Source organism: Neopsephotus bourkii, unplaced genomic scaffold (assembly GCF_033783945.1).
Source record: "Neopsephotus bourkii isolate Nb327-2 ecotype Australia unplaced genomic scaffold, CSIRO-AGI_Nbou_v1 NB_741, whole genome shotgun sequence".
NCBI classification, from domain to species: Eukaryota; Metazoa; Chordata; class Aves; order Psittaciformes; family Psittacidae; genus Neopsephotus; species Neopsephotus bourkii.
In genome coordinates, this window is record NW_026901239.1 from 2,838,798 (window position 1) to 2,859,079 (window position 20,282).

Below are 20,282 nucleotides of genomic sequence, written 5' to 3' on the forward strand. Positions count from 1 at the left end.
GGGGGGGAGAGGGGGGCTATAGAATCACAGAATGGTTTGGGTTGGAAAGGACTTTGTCCTGGGTTCAGCAGTAGCACTCATGTAGTTCCAACCCACTGCTGTGGTCAGGGAAGCCTTACACTTTTGCTTGCCTAGGTTTGTGTGGGCCCATCCTTGATGGTAGGGCACATTGAACATGTTTTTTTTGGCTTTAAAACTGCAGTCTAAGCCCAAACACCAGGCTGGTCAAAAGGCTTTTAGAGCTGGAGATACCTATCACATGTGGGCTGCCTGGCCTGCTATACTTCATTGTCTGATAAATGATTCTCCTCTGAGCATTTTTTCACATCCTTCCCCTGTTGCAGTATTCCCATCTTGGGAAAGGAAGAGGATGGGAGGCAGGGCCCCCCCACGGTCAGGGCAAAGGGCTGGGGTTTGGGTTTCCTGTCCCAAACCACCACTTGTTGAGTAATGGGGGGTGATTCACTTCTGCCTTTGTTTTACTTTCCAGTGAGAGTGGGGGCACCATCAATGATGTTCCAGCTCCAGCAGGGCCACTGGCTATCAGCATAAGCACTCTGGTGTTCACCTCCTTTCCTTTCCTCTAGCAGTAGGTGTGGGATTTGAGGGCAAACAGGGCTAGGGTAAAATCGTTTTAGTGGAGTTTACAGAGGGGAAACAACTGTTTCCCATGGGCTTAACTTGGAGTGCAAGGAGAAGAGCCTGAGCTCAGGGTTTCTGTCAGTGATGTCTAGCCCAGCAGTGCTTGTAGGGCACTTGGGTGGCTTTAGTAGGGCACATGACACCCAAGACGAGTGCCAATTCTAAAGCAAGTGCAAGCACAGGGTTGAATTAACCATGTTTTTATGGTGAATGGAGGCATTAAGATCAAGACATTTCCTTGTGACTTCGAGGCTTTTGTGCCTTTTTTTTTTTTTTTTTTTCCTTGCACAACTGCATGTAGATAGGCACTTGGCACATCCATCTGGATATCAGATCCTCTACAAACCTTTGTATTGCCTCTTTTCCCTGCCTGTATTGTGTTCTCAGCAGGGAGCAGCTGGTGCAGAGATGTGACTGTGGCAGGGTGCACCATGTCTTTTGCCTTCCTCTGGTGCCGCCTGGCTGCGTTGAAACTCCTTTGCCAGTTAATCATGTCTCCTCTGTCACTTGGCTCCTTCCCTTCCCCACCCGGCCTGTGACCATGGCTTGGCCAGCACAGCACCCAGTCTCAGCCCTTTTGGATGCAGCGAGAGCACCCTGGGTGTGGACTGGTGGCAGAGGGAAGCTCCCTCCTGGCAGCAGCCACACTGCTGGGAGCAGATCCCAGATTGTCACCACCACACCCCTGGAGAGACTGGGAGCGTGCAGAGCTCCATGACTCAGATATGTCAGCCCAGGGCTGGGTCGCCTCCTCTCTTCCCCTTGCTCACAGCTTTGCCTTCTTTAGGAGGAAGCACTAGCAGCTATTTCTAGCAGCAGAAGCACCCTGAATTTTTAGCCTACCTTCCTTGGGAGGGTGGGTTTCATTTTGTTCTTTTCTTTTATTGTAGAACAGTTATTTTTTCCAAATAATAACTCAGTTTCAATTCCAGTGCTCAAATTCAATTCCAGTTTGTAAGCTGCCTTCTGTGCTTAAGACAGTCGTGCTTTGTAATTACATGAAAATGGTGTACGTGTCTTATTTTGGGGACTTCAGGATTTTGGACTTTAAGTCTGGTCAGGTTTCTCATCCCAGTTGTCCTGTTGCTCTTTCTAAAGCACCAGATGAATAGCAAAGGTGTTTAAGCAGCTTAAATCTGGCACAGCTGCCACAGTAAACAGCTTTCTTCAGATACAATCCCTGGCAAGGCAACAAAGGAAATCCCTAACCTCATTGTCCCTTTCCTTTTGTAGGTCCACCTTCCTTTTGCTGTAGTTGGCAGCACTGAAGAAGTGAAGATCGGCAATAAGATGGCAAAAGCCAGGCAGTACCCCTGGGGTGTTGTGCAGGGTATGTTACCGAAAGCATGAATAAAACCTTGTCATCCTGTCTCATTCTGATGAAAGGTGCATTGATCTCTGTATGGTTCTTACCAAAATCTGTCTTGAGAAAGGAAGATCAAAGCCCTTAAGAATTCTCCTTAGAATCAGAGCTTTGCAACCCAGATCTAGACATGGAGGGGGTTTGGTGGCAGGGTGGTGATGTCAACCTTGCGATCAGTTTTGAGAGATGTTAAATGACTAGCTTTAAAAGTGAAAACTTGCCATTTTCTGTTCCTGATGGTTTTCTGGCAGCAGAGAAGTGTGAGCAAAGGAAAGGCTGGGGCAGCCGAGTGGTTTGGACCTTGCTTCCAAGCCTGAACGAAAATGTGGTTGGGGATTTTCCAGGGAGGTCAGCAGGTGCCCTGCTGACTGCACTGGCTGCTTGGTATGTCTTGTCCTGGTATCCTTAATGTAGATGTGTAGCTAAAGTATGCAGCCCCCCTGAAGTCAACCAAAAGCTCCATTTTGTTGGAGAGCAGAGTTTGGCTTGGGCAGCCTTTGCAGTCCAGGCTGTACTGATGCGGCCAAAGACAGGGCTGATGTTTGCTTTCCCAACCAGCGCTGACGAGTACAGGGTTGATGTGGTAGTGGTCAGCTTGAGGCTTCAGCTGTGTGTCCAGCTGGAGGATGGCCCAGCAAGCTGCAGGGGAACAGCTACAGGCCAGTTCTGCAAAACTCACCAAGTTTTTCCTCAGTCATACAAGCTGGACCTGAAGCAGCCTCAGACTTGCTGTCTTCAGCTGTGTACACCAGAGGGTAATACTGGGAATAACCACAATTAGGAAAGAAGTTGATTATGTTTGGCAGGTCTTGGACTACACATGCATTGTGCTGGGTTCTTCCTGTTCCCAGGAAGCTAGAACCAGATAGTCCAAGAGATTTAGTTGGGTACCAGGGAGACTTTGAAGATCCAGCCCTGAACGGCCCTTTTCCAGAGACAGATGCTGTAGTCCAAAGGGGATCAGCCGGAGTGCTTCACTGGGTCCCTGGAGGTGTGTTGCAGACTGGTCTATTAGCAGCAGAGAGTATGCAGCTTCCTGTTGCTTTCTAAAGAGAGAACTTCCACCCCTTGTGTTTAAGCAGACCCAATCTGTTTGCTTGCACTCTGGCTGCAGGCCTTTTGTGGGCTGGCCAGCTTGCTGTCACCCAACGGCTGACAGTGGCATGCCAGACTCTACTTGTCATAGAAGTTGCTATGTAAAGCCATGATTTACTCTATGCTGCTTCTCTTCAGTGCCAGGGGCAGGGCTCCTCTGTAAGGTTTGCTGGCATGGAAAGGGTACAGCATCTCTGATGGGTCTTCTCATAACCTTTCCTTTCACCACTGCTGCAAACAGACTTCATTGCCTGTCCGGGCCTCCACTGGTGACATGGATTTAGAGTGGATTTGAGTGAAAACTGAAATCCTGTGTGCAGATGGATTTTCCCCTTGTTGGTGCAGAAATGCATGGAGAGATGAAAGCTCTGATACAAAGAGAAACACAGAGATCTTGCAAATCCAGTGAAAAGCCTTGGACTGGTGCGCATGTGTTGGCATAGGATGGTTTCATCCCAGTTCAGTAAGGCATTTTGGTGCAAGGTGACTTGGGGTTCTCCTTTTGTACCTGAAGAACTCTCAGCCTTGCTCAACTGGAGCCCCAGGTCCAGGGAAAGGAGGAGGGACATGGCTCCTGGGTTTAACTTCCTCTCTGTCTTTTTTGCAGTTGAAAATGAAAATCACTGTGACTTTGTGAAGCTGCGGGAGATGCTGATCCGAGTGAACATGGAGGACTTGAGAGAGCAGACACATACCCGACACTATGAGCTCTACAGGCGCTGCAAGCTTGAGGAGATGGGATTCAAGGACACGGATCCAGACAGCAAGCCTTTCAGGTAGGAAAGCATAACTCAGGCCTTGTACAACCAGGGAGACCGGAAGTTTTGGGGTTGTGGATGTTTGCAAGAAGCAGGGAGGGAACAGCCATGGTCACTTAGAGCAGCTGAGGTCTAAAGTGCGGCTGGGGAGGAGAACTTTGTGCAATGCAGTCTTGCCCTCAGGGCCTAGAATTTGTACAGAAGCATGGGAAAAGCTTGGGTGTCTGAGAAAGCCAATTCTTGCCTTAACGCTTTGCAGCAAGGCTGTACAGGCTTTTTACAGCCTGCAGAATGTCACCAGGGTGTGGAAGGTGATGTGTTTTGAGGGTCGCACATGACCTACTTGAGATCAGCCTGGAAAGTTTAGGAGGAAGAAGAATACGTCCATGGATCTGCTTGCGCCCTGCTACTGAAATTGTGTCAGTTTCCTGATAGTGTTTCTTAACAAGTGCTTGCCTTTCAGTCTCTCTCTCACCTGTTATCTGTCAGCCAGCACTGAAAGTTTTGAAAGGATTGATTTCTAAGTGTTCCTCCTGTCACTCCTTGTGGAGAGCTGTTCACATTGTTGACTTGTTGATTTTTCAAGCTGGGAGAATCCTGTATTTGGGGTTGGGAAGTCGATTTTGGGGTTTGTTTTTTTTTCTTCCCTCTACCCATCCCTGCTTTCCTAAAACCTGTAAACTGTCCAGTCTGCAGTGAAGCTTACGCTCATCTTCCTACTGGTAGTACTATGACATTCATGGAGACGTGGGTCAATCTGTTGACTAGTGACTTTGTTAATGACTTCAGAAATTCATCATGACACTTTTTGCCTGTGCAGGGCAGGTTTTGAGATGGTCAGGGGATACATTAGTGCCCCTTTCTTACCCTGCAGACTCAGTTGTGTTTTGCAGCCAACTTGCTCTGCTGCAAGTCAGGGCCGTGTACAATTGCTGGGCTTGAAAAGTGCAGCTGTGTCTATGTGAAGATGAAAGTGTCACATGTTGAGGTATAACTGGTTACCAAGGGGCATATCTTGGGATAAATGCTCTTGTTGACCCTCCTAGAGCTTTTTGTAGCTGGTCCAAGGTGCGCTGTGAAGAGGGTGCATGGTCTCATTCTCAAGGTTTGGCTTATTACTAAATGCAGAGTTTGTGCTGTCAGCTTTATTGGTCTGAAGCCCAGGCCATTAGCTAAGGACAACATCTGTGTGGGAATTTGGGAGAGAGTGTTTGTTTTCTCCTTAAATTTCCTGTTTCCCATTCCTCCCCAGCTTTTCCCCAATAATTGAGCCCAGTGCCTTAGCAACATTCCACATTCTTCTGCTCCAGGAGAAGGCATTCAGAATTAAATTTATCAGTATGGATTTATCCCCATAACACATACATATCAGGAATTGGTGTGCCAATCCCTGAGACAGCAGCCATGCTGCTGGCTTCCACAGGTAGCCACAGGCATGGTTCATCTCTGATCCTCAACAGGAGAAAGCTAGCTGGCTTCAGAGCTGAAGCAGAGTGGGGGCCTTGTGTTCATGTTTCTGGGAAACAGTACTCCATGGTGAGCTGAGCAAGGTCTGCAGTACAACAGAGTTTGCATCAGTTCAGAATTTGACTTGCTGAGTTTATGCAGCTGCATTTCTTTTGCAGCACAGAAACTCTGCTGGAATCAGTCAAGGCCAGTTCTGTTACTAAAGCCCAAGTGTGAGGCTTTATTGGATGTCCTTTCTGGAGAGCAATGGCTTAAGATGGGGTCAGCCCTTCCCTTTGAGGAATCTGAGGAATTTCCATTGCTTCCTGTACACGAGGCCTCTTTTAACCAAGCTATAAGTAGAAAGGAAATTAAAATGTACAGAATTTCTCCATCTGGTACGTGCAGATTGAGAACCGTTTGCTCTGGGTGCCTCTTCCTCCAATAAACAAACAAAATCCATGATCCCAAGCTGTCTGGACGAGGCTGATGTATATCTGAAATGAGGAAAACAGGAGGTTTGGTTCTTTCTGATCTTCCTTGTGAGACCAGGGATCAAAGGATGCCTGTTCCCTCAGAATGGGCCCTGGGAGCCACAGGGACCGCCACTCTTCAGCCGGTTTGCATCAGCCAGGAGCTAGGAGCCTTTTGTGAGTCTCAAGGTGAGCAGGGCAGGAGACCCCAGCAAACCACTGGTGCTGTCTGGATGCTTGTGCGAGGTGTGAAAAAGGGAGGGTGGCGGTGCTGGCCAGGACCTTAATGCTTGTCCAAGCTGCAGGAGGTGAGGAGGGAGCACCAGTGCCCCCGTAGACATCTGCTCTGTGAAACGGGTCCTCTGTGTGGGCTGGTTTCTCTGCTGCTCTAGTTATTTTTCTCAACCCATTTTTTGGCAAAGAATGTTATTTGTGAGGGCATCATCCAGTATGTGGGGGTGTATTGGTGAATCGAGTTACTCCTGTAATCTAGGTTCATGTGGTTGTGTACTTAAAAACCAAATTCCCCAGTCGTCTTTGGGAGAAGCTGCAGGGATCCCAGTCACTTTGGACTGTTATTCCTTAGAGCTCTAAGTGCTCTTATCAGATGCAGCCTGGAGCTGCGAGGCCGGTTTCTCCAAGAACTTTGTTTGTCTGGAAGTCAGAGTCACTTCAGTATAAAATTAAGCTTGCTGGCTTTAGGTTAGAGCTGAGTTTCGAAGCTTTAAGCTGGGTTTAGCATTGAACCTGGGAAAATTTAACAGCAAAACCCTGGCACCGTCATTCGTGCCAGCCTTTTCCTGCTTGCCCATCAGCTGGCATTGTGTTTTTGGAAATGAGCTTTGCAAGAAATTTGTGCAATACAGGATACTATGAGCAGCATGTGGAGTTTTCTGTTTCGGTCTGAAAGGCTCTGCTGCTCCCTAGTATAGTGTGTCACTAATTGCAAATTCAGTTCTTGCTCACTGAGTATTCAAGGTTAATCTGCCCTCAGGGTTTTCCTAGGCTTGAGCCAGACCTTTCAGAAGGGTTTATGAATTTAAGTTTCAGTGTCCACAGTGAGAGGATTAAATCCAAGGCTAAATTTTAGGGATCTTTGGGTTGAAGTATTATGATCTCTGTCTGCCGTGAATGTTGTGGTTCTTGATTTAGTTAAGAATCCAGAGATCCATCTTGCCTTGTTCTAACTGAAATGCCTGTAAATTAGCAGTGTCAAGTTTGGTTAAGGTGGTCCTTAGCCAAAGGTGCAGAAATGCAGTGTATCTGTGTGATATCAGTGGAGTTTTCCCTTTAAAAATGCATTTTCAAAAAATGCATCTTGAGGGAAATAGTTGTCATTCCCACACTATCATTATGGAGGAAATAGCGAAATCCATTTAAGGAATAAAATGAAGAGGAATGTGGTGTCCAGAGTTCCTAAGAGGCTCTGAAAATCTCAGAGGTGTGTGGACAACGTATTTTGTGTCCCAGATCTTTGCTGGGGAAAGAAAGGAATGCCAAGAAGTAGAGGGGGAATAAAGGAATGAAGGAATTCAGTAACATGGTTATTTGGAGGAGGAATGCTGTAGCTTGTTCACAAAGGCTTGATTTTTTCCTCCTTTGACAGCTAAAGGGGAAAGAGAGGTCTCCCAACGTGCCTTGATCTAAATAAAGCCCCTGATCTGAATCCATTAGCAATGAGTAGTGAACATGAGTTTTGCTGTGTGTCAGTGTCATGCTTAATGAACTATGTAAAGCCAGATTTCACACTGTGATATGCATGTGTCTCTTCCACACATCTTGCACTTCAAATGACGAGATTAGGGACAAACGGTGGGAGAACTGAGGAGGTGTGATTTAAAAAGATCACAGGCCATGGGAGCACCAGGGACTGCTTATGTAGTGTTTGTCTATTTTTAATGACAGTCATCATCCCTGCTAAGTGGTATGCAGGATCCTGAACTGTGTGCTGTTTTTTTCCTTGTCAATCTATCTCCCGCTGCTGCCACCTAGCAAGCTAGCACTGGTTTCGGTGGAGGTGATCGTGCCTCTTTTGTAGTCAGGGACCTCTGATGATGTTCTGTGACAAGGCAATGTGGTAAGATCACAAAAGGATGGATACTCCTGACTGCTTGAAACACATCTCTGACTATTTGTTTTTCCTGTGTTTTATTAGTCTCCAAGAGACTTACGAAGCAAAGAGGAACGAATTCCTGGGCGAACTCCAGAAGAAGGAAGATGAAATGAGGCAGATGTTTGTCATGCGAGTGAAGGAGAAGGAAGCAGAGTTAAAGGAAGCAGAGAAAGATGTGAGTATGTTATAATTTATGGGGCTGTGTGTGAGGGTTTAGGCTGGGGCTTTCTCAAGAGATCCCTGAGAAAGTGAGGATTCGGATTCCAACATGAAGCCTGCAAAGGTACTTGCTGTGCATAAACAGTCCCAAGAAGCAGATGTGAACTTGCTTCCCAGTCCTGCCATGGACTGGTGGTGTAACCCCATCACACAAGTCATCTGATGCTTTTCTGTGCCTGTAAAATGGAGCAGGAGTATTTCCTGGGTTTTGGCACCTGGAGGAGGATACATACCGTGGGAGGCACTGCAGAGTGACAGTGGCAGCTGCTATATGCCCTGCAGAAATGTGGGAGTCCTCTCTGCTCCCTCTCCCCTTCAGTCCCACCCAAAGGAGAGACTATTTGCTGCTCAGAGTGATGCTGATTTGCAGTGGATCTATAGCTGTGGTACAGCCTGTGCTGCCCTTTAGCAGTCACGCCTTTCTGGAGACTTCCAGTAAGTAGAAAAGGACTTCCCATATGGCCTAAGTCCCACTCAGCATAGTTGAGGAAGGTGATAAGAGTTCTTTGAGAGCTGCTCTACCATGGCTTGCTCAGTGTGTGTAGGTCAGCATGGTTACCATGGGACAGAGAAAATGTAGATATCCTGCTAGTGAAAGGAGTTGGTTTTTGGGGCCTCATGGAGGAGTGTGTACTTGTACAGAGGTAAAGAGCCCCAGAGAAGACCCTGAATGGCCATGTTTTCTTGCTTTGCTTGATCATGAGAGCATATGCTAGATACGAAGTAATGAGGGATGGGACATGGGATGTCACCACCATATTCCTGATCTGTCATATTCCTACAGTAGCTGAAATTCCTGCCATTCATGTGTGCAAGTGTATGTGAACTGCAGGGCTTTTCTCACAAAGTCAGGCGTGCTTGGGACAGGCCAGTGACTTGTTATTAATGCTGGGAGGCCTCACTGGCAGTGAAACTACTTCAGGCATCATTACCAGTAACTGGGGTGAAACATTCTTCTCTTCCTGTCCAATTCTCATTGTCTCTGTCCTGGCAGCTTCATGAAAAGTTTGACCATCTAAAGAGGACTCACCAAGAAGAGAAGAAAAAAGTGGAAGACAAAAAGAAGGAACTTGAGGAAGAGCTGAACAACTTTCAAAAGAAGAAGGCAGCAGCTCAGCTATTACAGTCACAGGCTCAGCAGGCAGGTTCTCAACAAACCAAGAAAGACAAGGACAAGAAAAAGTAAGCGGATGTCACCCACATCCTTAGTAGGCTTTGTTACCATTTGGGAGGTTGTTTTTAATTTCTTGGTGCATGTCTGTATTTGCTTTTCCCCATTACCAGACTGGAACCTGGGCTTTGATCAGCCTGATGAAATAAAGTATTTTTTTCTAAAGGGTGGGCCAGGGACATGATCTTAATTTTTTTCTAGAAGAGTACCTTCAGATTTTATGTCAGTCTGACTGGTATGGGAGAGCAGTCGGATGGTGGAGGTTTGACGTGTGGTCTGTCCAGCTCTGGGATGTTCTGGACTCAGATTTATCTGCCTGAGCCAAAATTATTAAGGGGGTCTCTACCTGTCTTTTGTTTCACCTAAGAGTAGCCTCCAGGTCTTATTCTTTAAGGTTATAATTGTAAATAGAAGTAAATTAGAAAACAAAACCACCATGTTATTTTCACATGGGAAATTTTAGTGCCAAAAGTGGATACTTGGGAGCTTGCTTTAAAAACAAGGTTTGATTTTGTGGGTTTTTTTTTAACAACAAACTACTATGGTACCATATTTGCAGGTAAATGGCATTTGTAGCTGTATCAAGTTGACATAATAAGCTAAGAAAGCCATACTTTTTAGTAAAGATAGTGTTCTTCTACTGTTTTATATTTGTATGCTAGGAATATAATTGTATACCTTACAGTACTCTGAGATTCCAGCAACTTAGTAGGCACCAGGTGTATCTGTGGACAGAGCCAGTCCCATGGTCAGTATTTGGAGGCAGGATTTTCAGCTGTGCTCGGTTTGGACCTGACTCCGCTTCCACTGAAACTGGAGGAACATTGCCATTGACTTGGGCTCAGTTCCTGCAAAGCTCTGCTGAAAACCTTGAGCTCTAGATTAATCTGAATCGATGTTACCTACTTATGGCAGCCTCTACGTGGAGATGGCTATCTTGACCTTGCCATCAATGCAAAAGACCCCTACTTACTACATGATACAGGTTACTTCACTGTACTTTTAAGAACCAGAACACAAGCTCCACTTTGATGTGGTATGTACAGTGAAGCCAGACAGCTGTTGCAGAGGTGAAGTCTAGCACAGCAAGACGGGTTACTGCAACAGAGGTCTGCTTTGAGGCCTCCTGTCACAGTTTCCATTTGCTTTTTCCCTCCTGAGTAAGGGAACACTCATGCAAGTCCTTTCTGGGTCACCTATGATAACAGCACTAGCTGACAGCAGCAGTTGGGAAAGCTGTAGAGATGGTGATGCAGCAAATCTCACTGGGAAAGGCTTCTTTAACCCACACATAAAAATGACAGTTCCAAGCTTCTCCTAATAGCAGATAGTGAAGGGGTCCATTCCTTAACAGACTGGCAGAGTAACCTACCCTATTAACACAAAGCTGTCACTGTTGAAAGAACCAAAATGCTAGCAGGGATGTGGTATTGACACTTGTGTCTCCCTTGCTAACCTGGGAACTTAAGCCAGGTCTGAACTGTCTTACAGCCTGAGCCTATGAGATTCTGTTGTGTTGCATATATATGAGTCTATTTTTGTACTTTGGGAAGTTACGCTGATGCTTACTGCGTGTCCCCTGTCTCTGCTGCTGGGTCAGTGCCCACCATTTATTGCTTGTCCCAGGGTAGGTGGGGAGGGACCTAGGACTGGTTCCTCAGCTGTTCCAAATTGACGTAGCTCCTATGGAGCCCTGCTGCTTTATGTGAACTGAGAGCCTGGCCTTGGGCACCCGCTGAAATACAGAGAGTGCTTGTGTGCTGCATGCTCTGCTTGGGTAAAGAAATCATTACAAACTGATCATGCTGAGCTGTAGGAACAGTGTTGGCAGCTAACGTCCAAGCATGCTGAAACACCATTCTGCTAGGATGCCTGTAAATAGGATAGGCTGGAACACCAATCATGTTTCGCATGAGAATTCAGGCTTTTCCTAAAAAGAACAGAAAATTTTGAAGGCCCTTTTTCTTACCTCTTGCACAGAGTTGGTAGCTTAACATTTTTAATAACTCTGTGGTCAGTTTTTTCACCTCTTAGATACAGATACAGATATAGGCCAGTGCAGTATATAACAGCCTGGGGAGCTCTGTGAGGTTTGTGACTTTTGGTAGGCAGTGTTAGCTATTACTTGGTTCTCTGAAGTTGGCTGGCACATGTGCAGTCTTGTGGGTGTGATATACAGATGTTTCTAGCAACCATGACAAACAGAGTTTCTGCTTTGCTGATGCATTCACAGAAATCCAGTCATGAGGAACGTGCACGTGTTTTAGTGTGTCTTTTCAGTGTCACTCCACACCAGGTGCTGTAACCGCTTCTAGTGTTCTGTAGTGTCTGAGTTACTAATGGTGGCTTTAGAGGGAAATGCTGATGCTTCTGCCTTGTAGCACACCTTGGGTTTTCTAAAGGCTTTAAGTTTCTCCTTGCACTCTAATGAAAAGCAGTTTCTATAGGTAAGGCTTTCAACCTTTCTCTGTGCTGACATGGACTGTGGTGGCTCCTGTGCAGTTGCCAGAGGAAATCCTTGCCATGCACGATCCTTGTAGCTTCCCCAGAAGTAATTAACAGGAATGCTTTTTTCTTAAGGTGGGATCCAATTTCTCCAACTTGGACAACAGAAACTTTCCTTTCTGCTGTGTAAGCCAGAGGGAAGGCTTGGAGTGAAATCTGCTGCTGGCCTAACTCCGTGAAGGAGAACTTGGCCTTCTTGATTTCAAGGCTGTTCCTGTAGGAACAGCTTGTCTTTATATACTTTTTAAATTATTATTTTTCTGTGTAATCCATTTCTCAGATTCCTATAGTTTACGTGTTTTTCCATCTAAAATTGTTGCAGCTCTAGCCTGATGACAGAAGGTGTGCTGTCTTCAGGACAGCACATCCATGTACCTCAGACACTTGTGTATCTGTAGAATAAAGCATACTCAAGTACTTCCCTGAATGTGGGGCTGAACATTACTTACCAAGCCCCTGCTCTAATTTTGGGGAGGGACTGTGCTTTGAATCTGAGCAATCTGGAGATGGTTCCTGGCAATGGACTTGGCAAAACCAAATAGGAGCAGCAGGTAGCTTTCTGGTGCTTGCCTGTTGTCTGGTAGATAGCCACATGCATGCCTCAGCATGTCTCGTTGTGTTACTTGCTCATTCTCCAATTCCCCAGGAGCTGGGACCATCTGTTTGGGCTTTCTTTCTGTTTATTACAGCCTGCTTGTGAAAATAAGATGAAAAACTTGTTTCCAGTCCATCATGACTGGTCTGCCCATTACGGGCCAAGCTTAATCCCATAGCAATCCCAGAGCTGTAACACATGTTATATGGCCCAACACCCTGTAAGAAGAGGGGTTTGTTGATGTCTGAAGGATCTGACATGGTTCTGAAAGCTGATGTGCTGAAGTGCTGGGGGACATCATGCTGCCCAGATGTGAGATACCCAAGTTTGGGTACAGGCTAAGCACACAGCCTGCTGCGACAGCACCCATGTGAAGTGACCCAAACCTGACACCTGCAGCCGCACCCCCCAGCCATGCGCATTCTTAAATTGAAGCTTAAAGACACCAAGCATGGTGTGGTTACAGGCTATAGCCTTGACTAACTGAGGTGGCTGGTCGGTCAGTAGTCCTTCCCCCTTGGGTTTTCTTTTTGCTTTTGCTTGTCATAGGCCAGAGTAGAGCCCAGCCTCGAGGTTTAATTTCTTTATAATTCCATAATCCATCTGCATGCCCACCCACCAGAGCGGGTTGCTGGTGTCGCCTCTTCCAGCTTCCTTGGATTTTGGTTTTTGGTTTTGTTTTTTTTTTTTTATTATTTTTTCATTTTGAGTTCTACTATTGCTAACTTTTTTATTTTTTTGTTCTTTTTTTTAACTTGCAGTGCAAGCTTCACATAAAGCCTGTCCAGCCAAGGATGTTCCTGCATTCACCTGCTTTTGCAGTAATGTGTCTCTGCCATCTGTTTTCTTACCTTTTTTTTTTTTTTCTCTTCCCCCCCCCTCCCCTATTTAACATAAATGACTATTAACTCATCTAATAACATAGTGGGAACAAGAAGGAAGAAGGATTGGGTACAGGACTGTATGCAACTGGAAGCTCAGGGGTGGGTGGAGGGGCAAGGTAATGATTCCATGTATTTTTCTCATCAAAACCAGCAGCAGGAAGTCATTCTTGGCCCCAGATTGGAGCTGAGAGTCAGGGCCGGACATCAGTAGCTCGGGTGAGCATCATTGACTGGATCAGATCCTCAGTGCTGCTGGCCTGCCCCACTCGTGGTAGCAACAGCTGTGTGCTAAAGGGGTCCCTGGGTCCACAGAGACCAGCCTTGGGGAATTACTGCTGTATAAGCCTAGTCCCTAGTGTGGCTGAGCCCTGGAGTCTAGTCCAACCCATATTCCTTCAATACCTAATGTGTTAGAACAACAGGAGTCCTGGTGTTGGGAGAGTGGGAGGGGGTATATGTGTGTAGATAACAAAAGTTTAACCAACCTTGCATGCCATTACATTTGCATGATATTTTTGATTAGTTCCTGTTCTTGTTGTCTGACTTGATCATATTAGTTGTTTTGGATTTACTGTCATATGCTGGCGTTTTTTTGCAGCCACCCTTCCAGTTCAGTGTAGTAGCTACCTGCTGAATGCTGCAGTGGGAGCCCAGCAGTGCTGCAGGTGCCTGGGAGAAGGACCATTTCTTATTACTGCTTCCCATGTCTGACCATAACCTTTCAAACCTCATTTAAAATAGTCCCTGGTTTCCCATGTGCACCATCTTAGCAGCCCTTACGGAATCAGATACCTGGGTGGGGAGAGGACATAGCATCAGCATCCTCATAGACCCTTCAGAAAGGTTCCTGCATGTCTTTATAAACAGATTTGCAAAGCTGTGGGATCCAGAATTTCATGTCAAGGCAATGATGGTGCCTGGACACACATTCCCTGTGCTCTCCACAAGCCGAGGGTGCCTGGACACACATTCCCCATGCTCTCCACCAGCATGCCTGCAGCAGGGACCACATCCCATTCACATATTCCTTGAATGTGCAAAGGAGACTAATCATAAGGAAATGGGTCTGTTTAATGTGTGTTTTCTATGCCGCTGCTTTTTGGACAGAGTCTTTCCGTTCATTACCAAGAAGTGGCAAGCCCTGCTTATCTTATAACTTCGAGATATCTTTCTCTTCTGCTGATGCACGCCCAGCATTTCCACTGCTCCTAGCTAGGTAGCCTCCTGTTCTGTAATACACTCTTTACAATAACTCTTTCCACCTGAGTCTCATGCATTGCAGTTCTTTGCTTGGTTCTGGAATGGAAGTTCTTGCATCTTTGGGGGACGGGTGAAGGCGGAATTATCACCTATTCTCAGGTGTTGCATTGTGAAAATCTGCTTGGAGGCTAGCTGATGGGTTGTCTTGCTTTTTAACTCTCACTGCTTAAACACTGGCTGTGGGAAGAGCATATCTAAATAGGTTGTCTTGGACAGACAGCAAAAATTGATTGGAGATAAATAAGCTGGAAATAAAATAGTTGAGCCTTTTCCCTTTTTGGAGGGGTGTTTGTTGGTTTGTGGGGTTTTTTTTTTTGACCTCCTGGTCTATCAGCCACGATGCCCTTTTTGTCAAGTTAAATAGGTTTGCTAGGGGATTGTTTGGAAAAAGTAAATGGTGGTTATGACTTCTGGCAAACCCAGCCTTAAAATCTTGAGTTATCACAGAAAAAGATGGGGCTTTGGCCCGAGGTTTTTTTACAGTCACATCATAGGCACATCATGGAATGCTTGTGGCAGTGTGCTTTGCTTCAGCTGTCTCTGTGCATGTCCTCTTTTTAATTACCAGTGGTTTGTGCCAAGTAGAAAACTTCATTTTAACATTTATTTGTCCTGCTTCATTTAACAGCCCTTCAAGGGATGTTTAGCAGGGGAAATCAGCTGAGTCATATATTTTTTTGTCAGAAAGCTGTGGCCAAGTGCATTAATATACTTTTGATTCAGTTTCTTTCTCCAGCAAAAAGCAACCTGCTGTGGAGAAACTGGGACTAAACCATAAACTTACAGAAGTTAAAGGTACTCTTTTATTTCTCTTGCGAAAGGAGATGTTAAGTGACATTTTTCTTCCTTCCTTAAACCCTTGGGCCATGTTTAGGTTGTTACTGCTGCACTTCTTTCTTTTCTTATGCGTTTTTTCACAGTAGCCCCTGATTCTGCATGGAGTAAATGATGCACTCAAATCTAGTTGGATGTGCTCTCACCTTTGCATGTAAGTACAGTAGTAAGAGACTCACCCTTTCTGCCTCACTACTGATACAAAACCAGCTGTTTTTCTGGGAGGGTTCTTTAAGTCCGCTTACTTACAAGTGGCGTGGTTAAAACTACTCCTAAACTTCCTGCAATAATCTGCTTCTGCTGAGATGTTGAAAAGAAGCCATAGGGAACACAACATCCAGCTCCTGCTGACTGCCTAAAGCAACCCTCTACAGCCTCCCTGCATGCTTGTGGCTAGCAAGCCAGCTGGTGGAACCATGGGCATAAGCCTTGCTTGAGAGGTACTGCAGCCTTTAATGTGTGTTAGGTAGTGATGATACCCGGCTAATAATGCTGCCCATTCCTGACAAGGTGGATTTCAAACCTTAGAATAATACAAAGGAGCAGGGTAGCACACTAAAATGTGTTCCTGGAATGATGGTGTTCTCAGGGCATGGAATGAACCCCAGAACCTCACTGGAGTTGCAGTTACTTTTCCAGGAGGGCACCAAGTAGGAAGGTACCCTTTGAGTTCATGGTCGTTAAATGCATCACCTTGCATCTCCTTGGTGTGTGGCACTGCTGAGGAGGGGAGACAGCAATGACTGGCATCCTCCCTCCTGGGCTCCTCTGTGACTCCTGTCCCTCCCTGTGTGTGCTTTTAACACCTTGAAATCCCATCAAAGAGATTTGTATCTCTGTGCCTCTCTTTGAGCATGTCTGTATTTAACATGACCAGTGGTTTTTGCGGGTAGCTTTCATTCTGCTTCTCCTAAACCGTCCGTGTAAGAACAGAAATGTCTTTTTGTGTGTGATCATATCACATCTGTCCATTTGAATCCAGTTGCCATTTGCCCTTCTGAGATGTTATGTTAGAAGAGTGCGTAGTGGTCTGTTCTCTGCAGGCCCTGGTTGTATTTGCGGTGTATGATGCCCAGTGATGCTCTCTCACCAGCACGTCTCAGCATGGAACTGTACAAATATGAAGGGTTTTTTTAATTAATGGGAAATAAAGCTGTGAACAGCAGTAGAAATATTGTATTTGTATACTTTTTTTAATATCCTGATTGCCTTAAACTATAGATGTAGAACTTTATTATCTTGCTATTTGAAAATAACCCATGTTTGTAACTAAATTGTGTAACCTACATACAGTGTTAATGCAAATTATATGTATGCATCTGTTAGATATTGTCACTTTATTTGATGTTAAAATATTTCAGGTTTTGAATTACAAATTGATTAATAACCTTATAGCATAAGTTCAGTTATTTCTTGTCTGTGCTTTAGGTTATATGTACAAATAGTGCCAACACTTGAAGGGGGGGGGGGGGGTTAATACATTTTCACCCAAACGCTTTGGTCTTGGCGTGGCCTTTGTGACTTAGTTTTGATGTTGCCATTCTGTAATGGTGTGACAAGAGGGGCTGAGGAAGTGCAAGGTTTCCCAGCAGGCTCCCATCCCATCCCTTTGAGATGCCTTGGTAGGGCTGTTCTGGTGTTTGTCCCTTGCTTTTTGTGGCAGTTGTCAGCTTGTTCTGCACATCAGCCAGTATCTTGGAGATGTTTGGGTTCCTCTCTAGTGCAGTTGGTTTGTATGACACCTCCCCAGTGCACTCTTTCCTTCATGGCTTTCTTTACAGTGTTGTTCCTCCTTTGTTTTCATTCCTCTCTCACACTTTTTCATTTGAATTCTGAACCACTGTTTCTTATCTTTTCTGTTTTTTCTCTTTTTCTGTAGCTTCTTCTTTATGTAACCGTCATCTTGCCAAAGCCCCCACACCCCCCCTCCCAGTGGACAGTAGGGCACTGGAAGAGCCTGCAGCTACGGGCACCCTCACCAGGAGAAGAGCCATCACATTCTTCCATCACGTCTGCCCTTCTCTCCTTCCCTTTTTGTTTCTCACCCGTGTGTCAGAGGGTGTGCTGTGCTCTGTGTCTCTGTGCGGGATCTGTTCGCTCCCGGCGCGTCTCCGACAGAATGGAGGCTACCAAAAGTGACAGAGGTAACGGCTGGAGGAGAGAGCTTGGCCTTAATGTGAGATACTGCACTGGGTTAGTTGTTGGTTTGGGTTTTCTCCCAATTTTCTTTCCTTTTGCCATAATATGCGCATGTTGCTCATGACAAATAGAATGACAGACTGTGGATGAGGTGAGTGTGCACATCTGGAAGACTTCATTTCTGCCTCTAACAATCAAGTCTGGCTGCTCTGGACACCATGACTTCATCACAAGTATGTCCCGTGCTCCTCTGAGAAGTGCTGAGATGAAGTCCTTAGACATAGGTGACTTCTTGTTTTCAGTATGTGTTTGCACAAAGCAGAGATGGTCAGTGTTGGGTGCTGGTGCATTGAGGAAGCCTGTTCTGAATGGTCAAGGCCTTACTATTTTATGGCTGATTTGCTCTGTAGGAGCAAAGTTGGCATCTCTTGTACAGCTGAGCTGTGCTGACTTTGTACTTAGATTGATTGAGGGCTTCATTTTGTTTTCATGGAGCCTAATTACTGATTATTTTTTTAACAATCCTGAATGTGGGATAGTTGGTAAACTTTTGAACTTGCTTACCTTGGAAATGAATTCAGTCCAAAAAGCTTCAGGAGTACCAAAGTATTGTTTGAAGGTAAAAACAAAGCTTGCAAACTTGGGGTGTAATGACCTCTATCTGGTTTGGGACAGACAGAAGGACACAGCCTGATCCTCTTCGGGTGTCTTTTCATGTGGGGTGATGCAATGTTTGTTAACCGAATACTAGTGATTTATTCTTTTCATCTGTGAACCTTAATCAAGGAATTCACCTCCTTTAACTTGCCATGGGAAAGGTACTATTAAACAGTCTAGGTTTTGCCTCTTCCAGGCTGTGCGGACAGCGCAAGCTGACAAGGGTCTCAAATCTGTGGGGCACAGTTACCTCTCAGCACTCTAGTGACAAGGGTTAGATGATCATCAGCTCCCACCAGCCAGGGGGCCTGGCTTTCTAAAGTGGCAGAAAAGGCACTTATCCTGGAAACCTTTGCACTGAGCTGAGTGACTGTATAGCCACGATCAACTGAATTCTGGCCTTGCGCATATGCTGTAATGATTTACCTGGTGTCAATAGAATTGTTGACTGTTACCCAAACTGAACAGACATCAGTGTTAGAACAAATGTAGCTTAGGGCAGAACTTGTGCTAATACCAAAAATGGAGCCTGTTCTGCTCTCTGGGCTTAAGGGGTCTGAGGTGATACTTGCTCTGCAGCCATAAGTGCTTACCATGCGATAGCCACATCTGGAAAACATTTCACATTCAGCCTTCTGAGGACAAAACATAGTGGCCAGTGCCTCACGTGCATGAAGGTGGACAGGGTTTACTGAGATGTCTTGCCTGGTTTACAAGTGCTGTGTCCTTTCTTCCAGTGTTGGCAGGGTCAGGGACCACCACCTCAGGCTCGGGGGCCTTGCTGTGGCTCGTCTGTGCAACCCCCCTCCATGGAAGCCTCCAACTTGCCACAGTACCCTGCAGGTTACTTGCCCGGAGTCCTGCCCACCCACCGCATGGCTCCTGCAGCATCCTGCATGGTGAGACCCTCCCCAGAGCCCCTGTTTGGGCAGGAATCCTTTCCTTATGTGTGTCTCATTGGTTGGGCCTTTGTTTCCATTTCAGAACTGTAATATGGGTTTACGTGGTGGTAGGAGCTTAGCCTCTGAAATCACACCTCAGTGCTATAGCCTCTCTCTTGAAATGGTCGCTTGTTACCTAGATCATGATCATGCATGAGCACAAGAGCTACTCTGCTGGGTTCTGCCTCATGTCAGGTCACCCATGTTGTGCTGTTGGCAGTGGTTTGGGTCTCAGGCTCAGCTGTGGGTGGCTGGGCATCATTTACTGGAAGTAAGAAGAAAAAACAGTGGGCTGGTGGTGTTTTGTTTTTATCCTGTACCTGAAGAGAGGGTACCAAGTGCTGCTCACCCCATCATCTTACCCATGTAGCTGTTCCCTGTAACTCTCTGAAACTTTGTGTGTGGCAGTAGGAAGTCATGACCGAATCTGCAGGTTGGGAATGCCTAAGAAGTATCCTGGTTGACTCCCATCTGCTGGGATTTCATCCAGCTGTTGAAGGAGACTTTTCCACTTCTAGGATGTTTCTTCTGTCCTTCACAAGTGCTGGGTTGTGGTGGAGGAGGTTGTTCATCATCAGTGGCAGAAGTCGGCAGCAGTAGTGCTGCTGCGTCAAGGCATGCAGAGCGCAAAACTATTCTTGGTTGACTTCTAAATTCCCAATAGACTTCTGTTAAAACTTTCTATAAGGAGAAGCAGATCGGCACAAAACAAATGCCAGCACTTGCGTCAATTGCCTTTATTTTGCAGCGCTAGAGTTTTGCTGCGCTGGTGCCTCGAATCCTGCATGCAGCTGTGGACTTCCTGTCTCCAGAAGGTCATAGTGGAGTTACAGAAGGGCGCTGATGATAAACGGGATGAAGCAGCAGCCTGCCCCGTGAGATTGAAGAGGCCTGGAGGCCTCCGTTTGGAGAGGGAAAGGCTGAGATGAGAAGGAGGATCAGCCCTGCTGTGAGCTGGAAGTTGCAGCCGATGTCCCCTAGAGGTCCCTTGAACCCTAAAGTTATTTGTGATTCTGCGATACCAAGTAGGGAGCGTGGTGGATGCTGAACTGCTAGTTTCCGAATCGCCACGGCTGGAGCCAGAGAGGCACTTGGCTAGGAAGAAATCTGCTCAAACCCATGGAATAAGTTTCCTACAGAGCCGGTAGTAGACCTGGAATTTGTTGTCCCAGGTTGTTGAGGCAGAT

At 46.1% G+C, this 20,282-nt stretch overlaps 1 protein-coding gene across 5 annotated transcripts in view; it reads left to right on the forward strand.

Annotated features, from left to right (window-relative positions):
* Positions 1 to 18,368, forward strand: part of SEPTIN11 (septin 11) — a 63,044-nt gene extending 44,676 nt beyond the window's left edge. For 3 of the 5 annotated variants that reach the window (XM_061354703.1, XM_061354699.1, XM_061354702.1), the window contains exons 6-10: positions 1,876 to 1,972; positions 3,708 to 3,876; positions 7,933 to 8,065; positions 9,104 to 9,291; positions 11,514 to 16,750. In XM_061354703.1, the coding sequence (XP_061210687.1) occupies positions 1,876 to 1,972; positions 3,708 to 3,876; positions 7,933 to 8,065; positions 9,104 to 9,291; positions 11,514 to 11,547 (621 nt within the window). In that variant the 3' untranslated portion in view covers positions 11,548 to 16,750. Of the gene's footprint in view, positions 1 to 1,875; positions 1,973 to 3,707; positions 3,877 to 7,932; positions 8,066 to 9,103; positions 9,292 to 11,513; positions 16,751 to 17,237 lie in introns of those variants that run through there. The other 2 variants (XM_061354701.1, XM_061354700.1) reach the window with 2 other exon arrangements.
* The last annotated feature ends 1,914 nt before the right edge of the window (positions 18,369 to 20,282 follow it).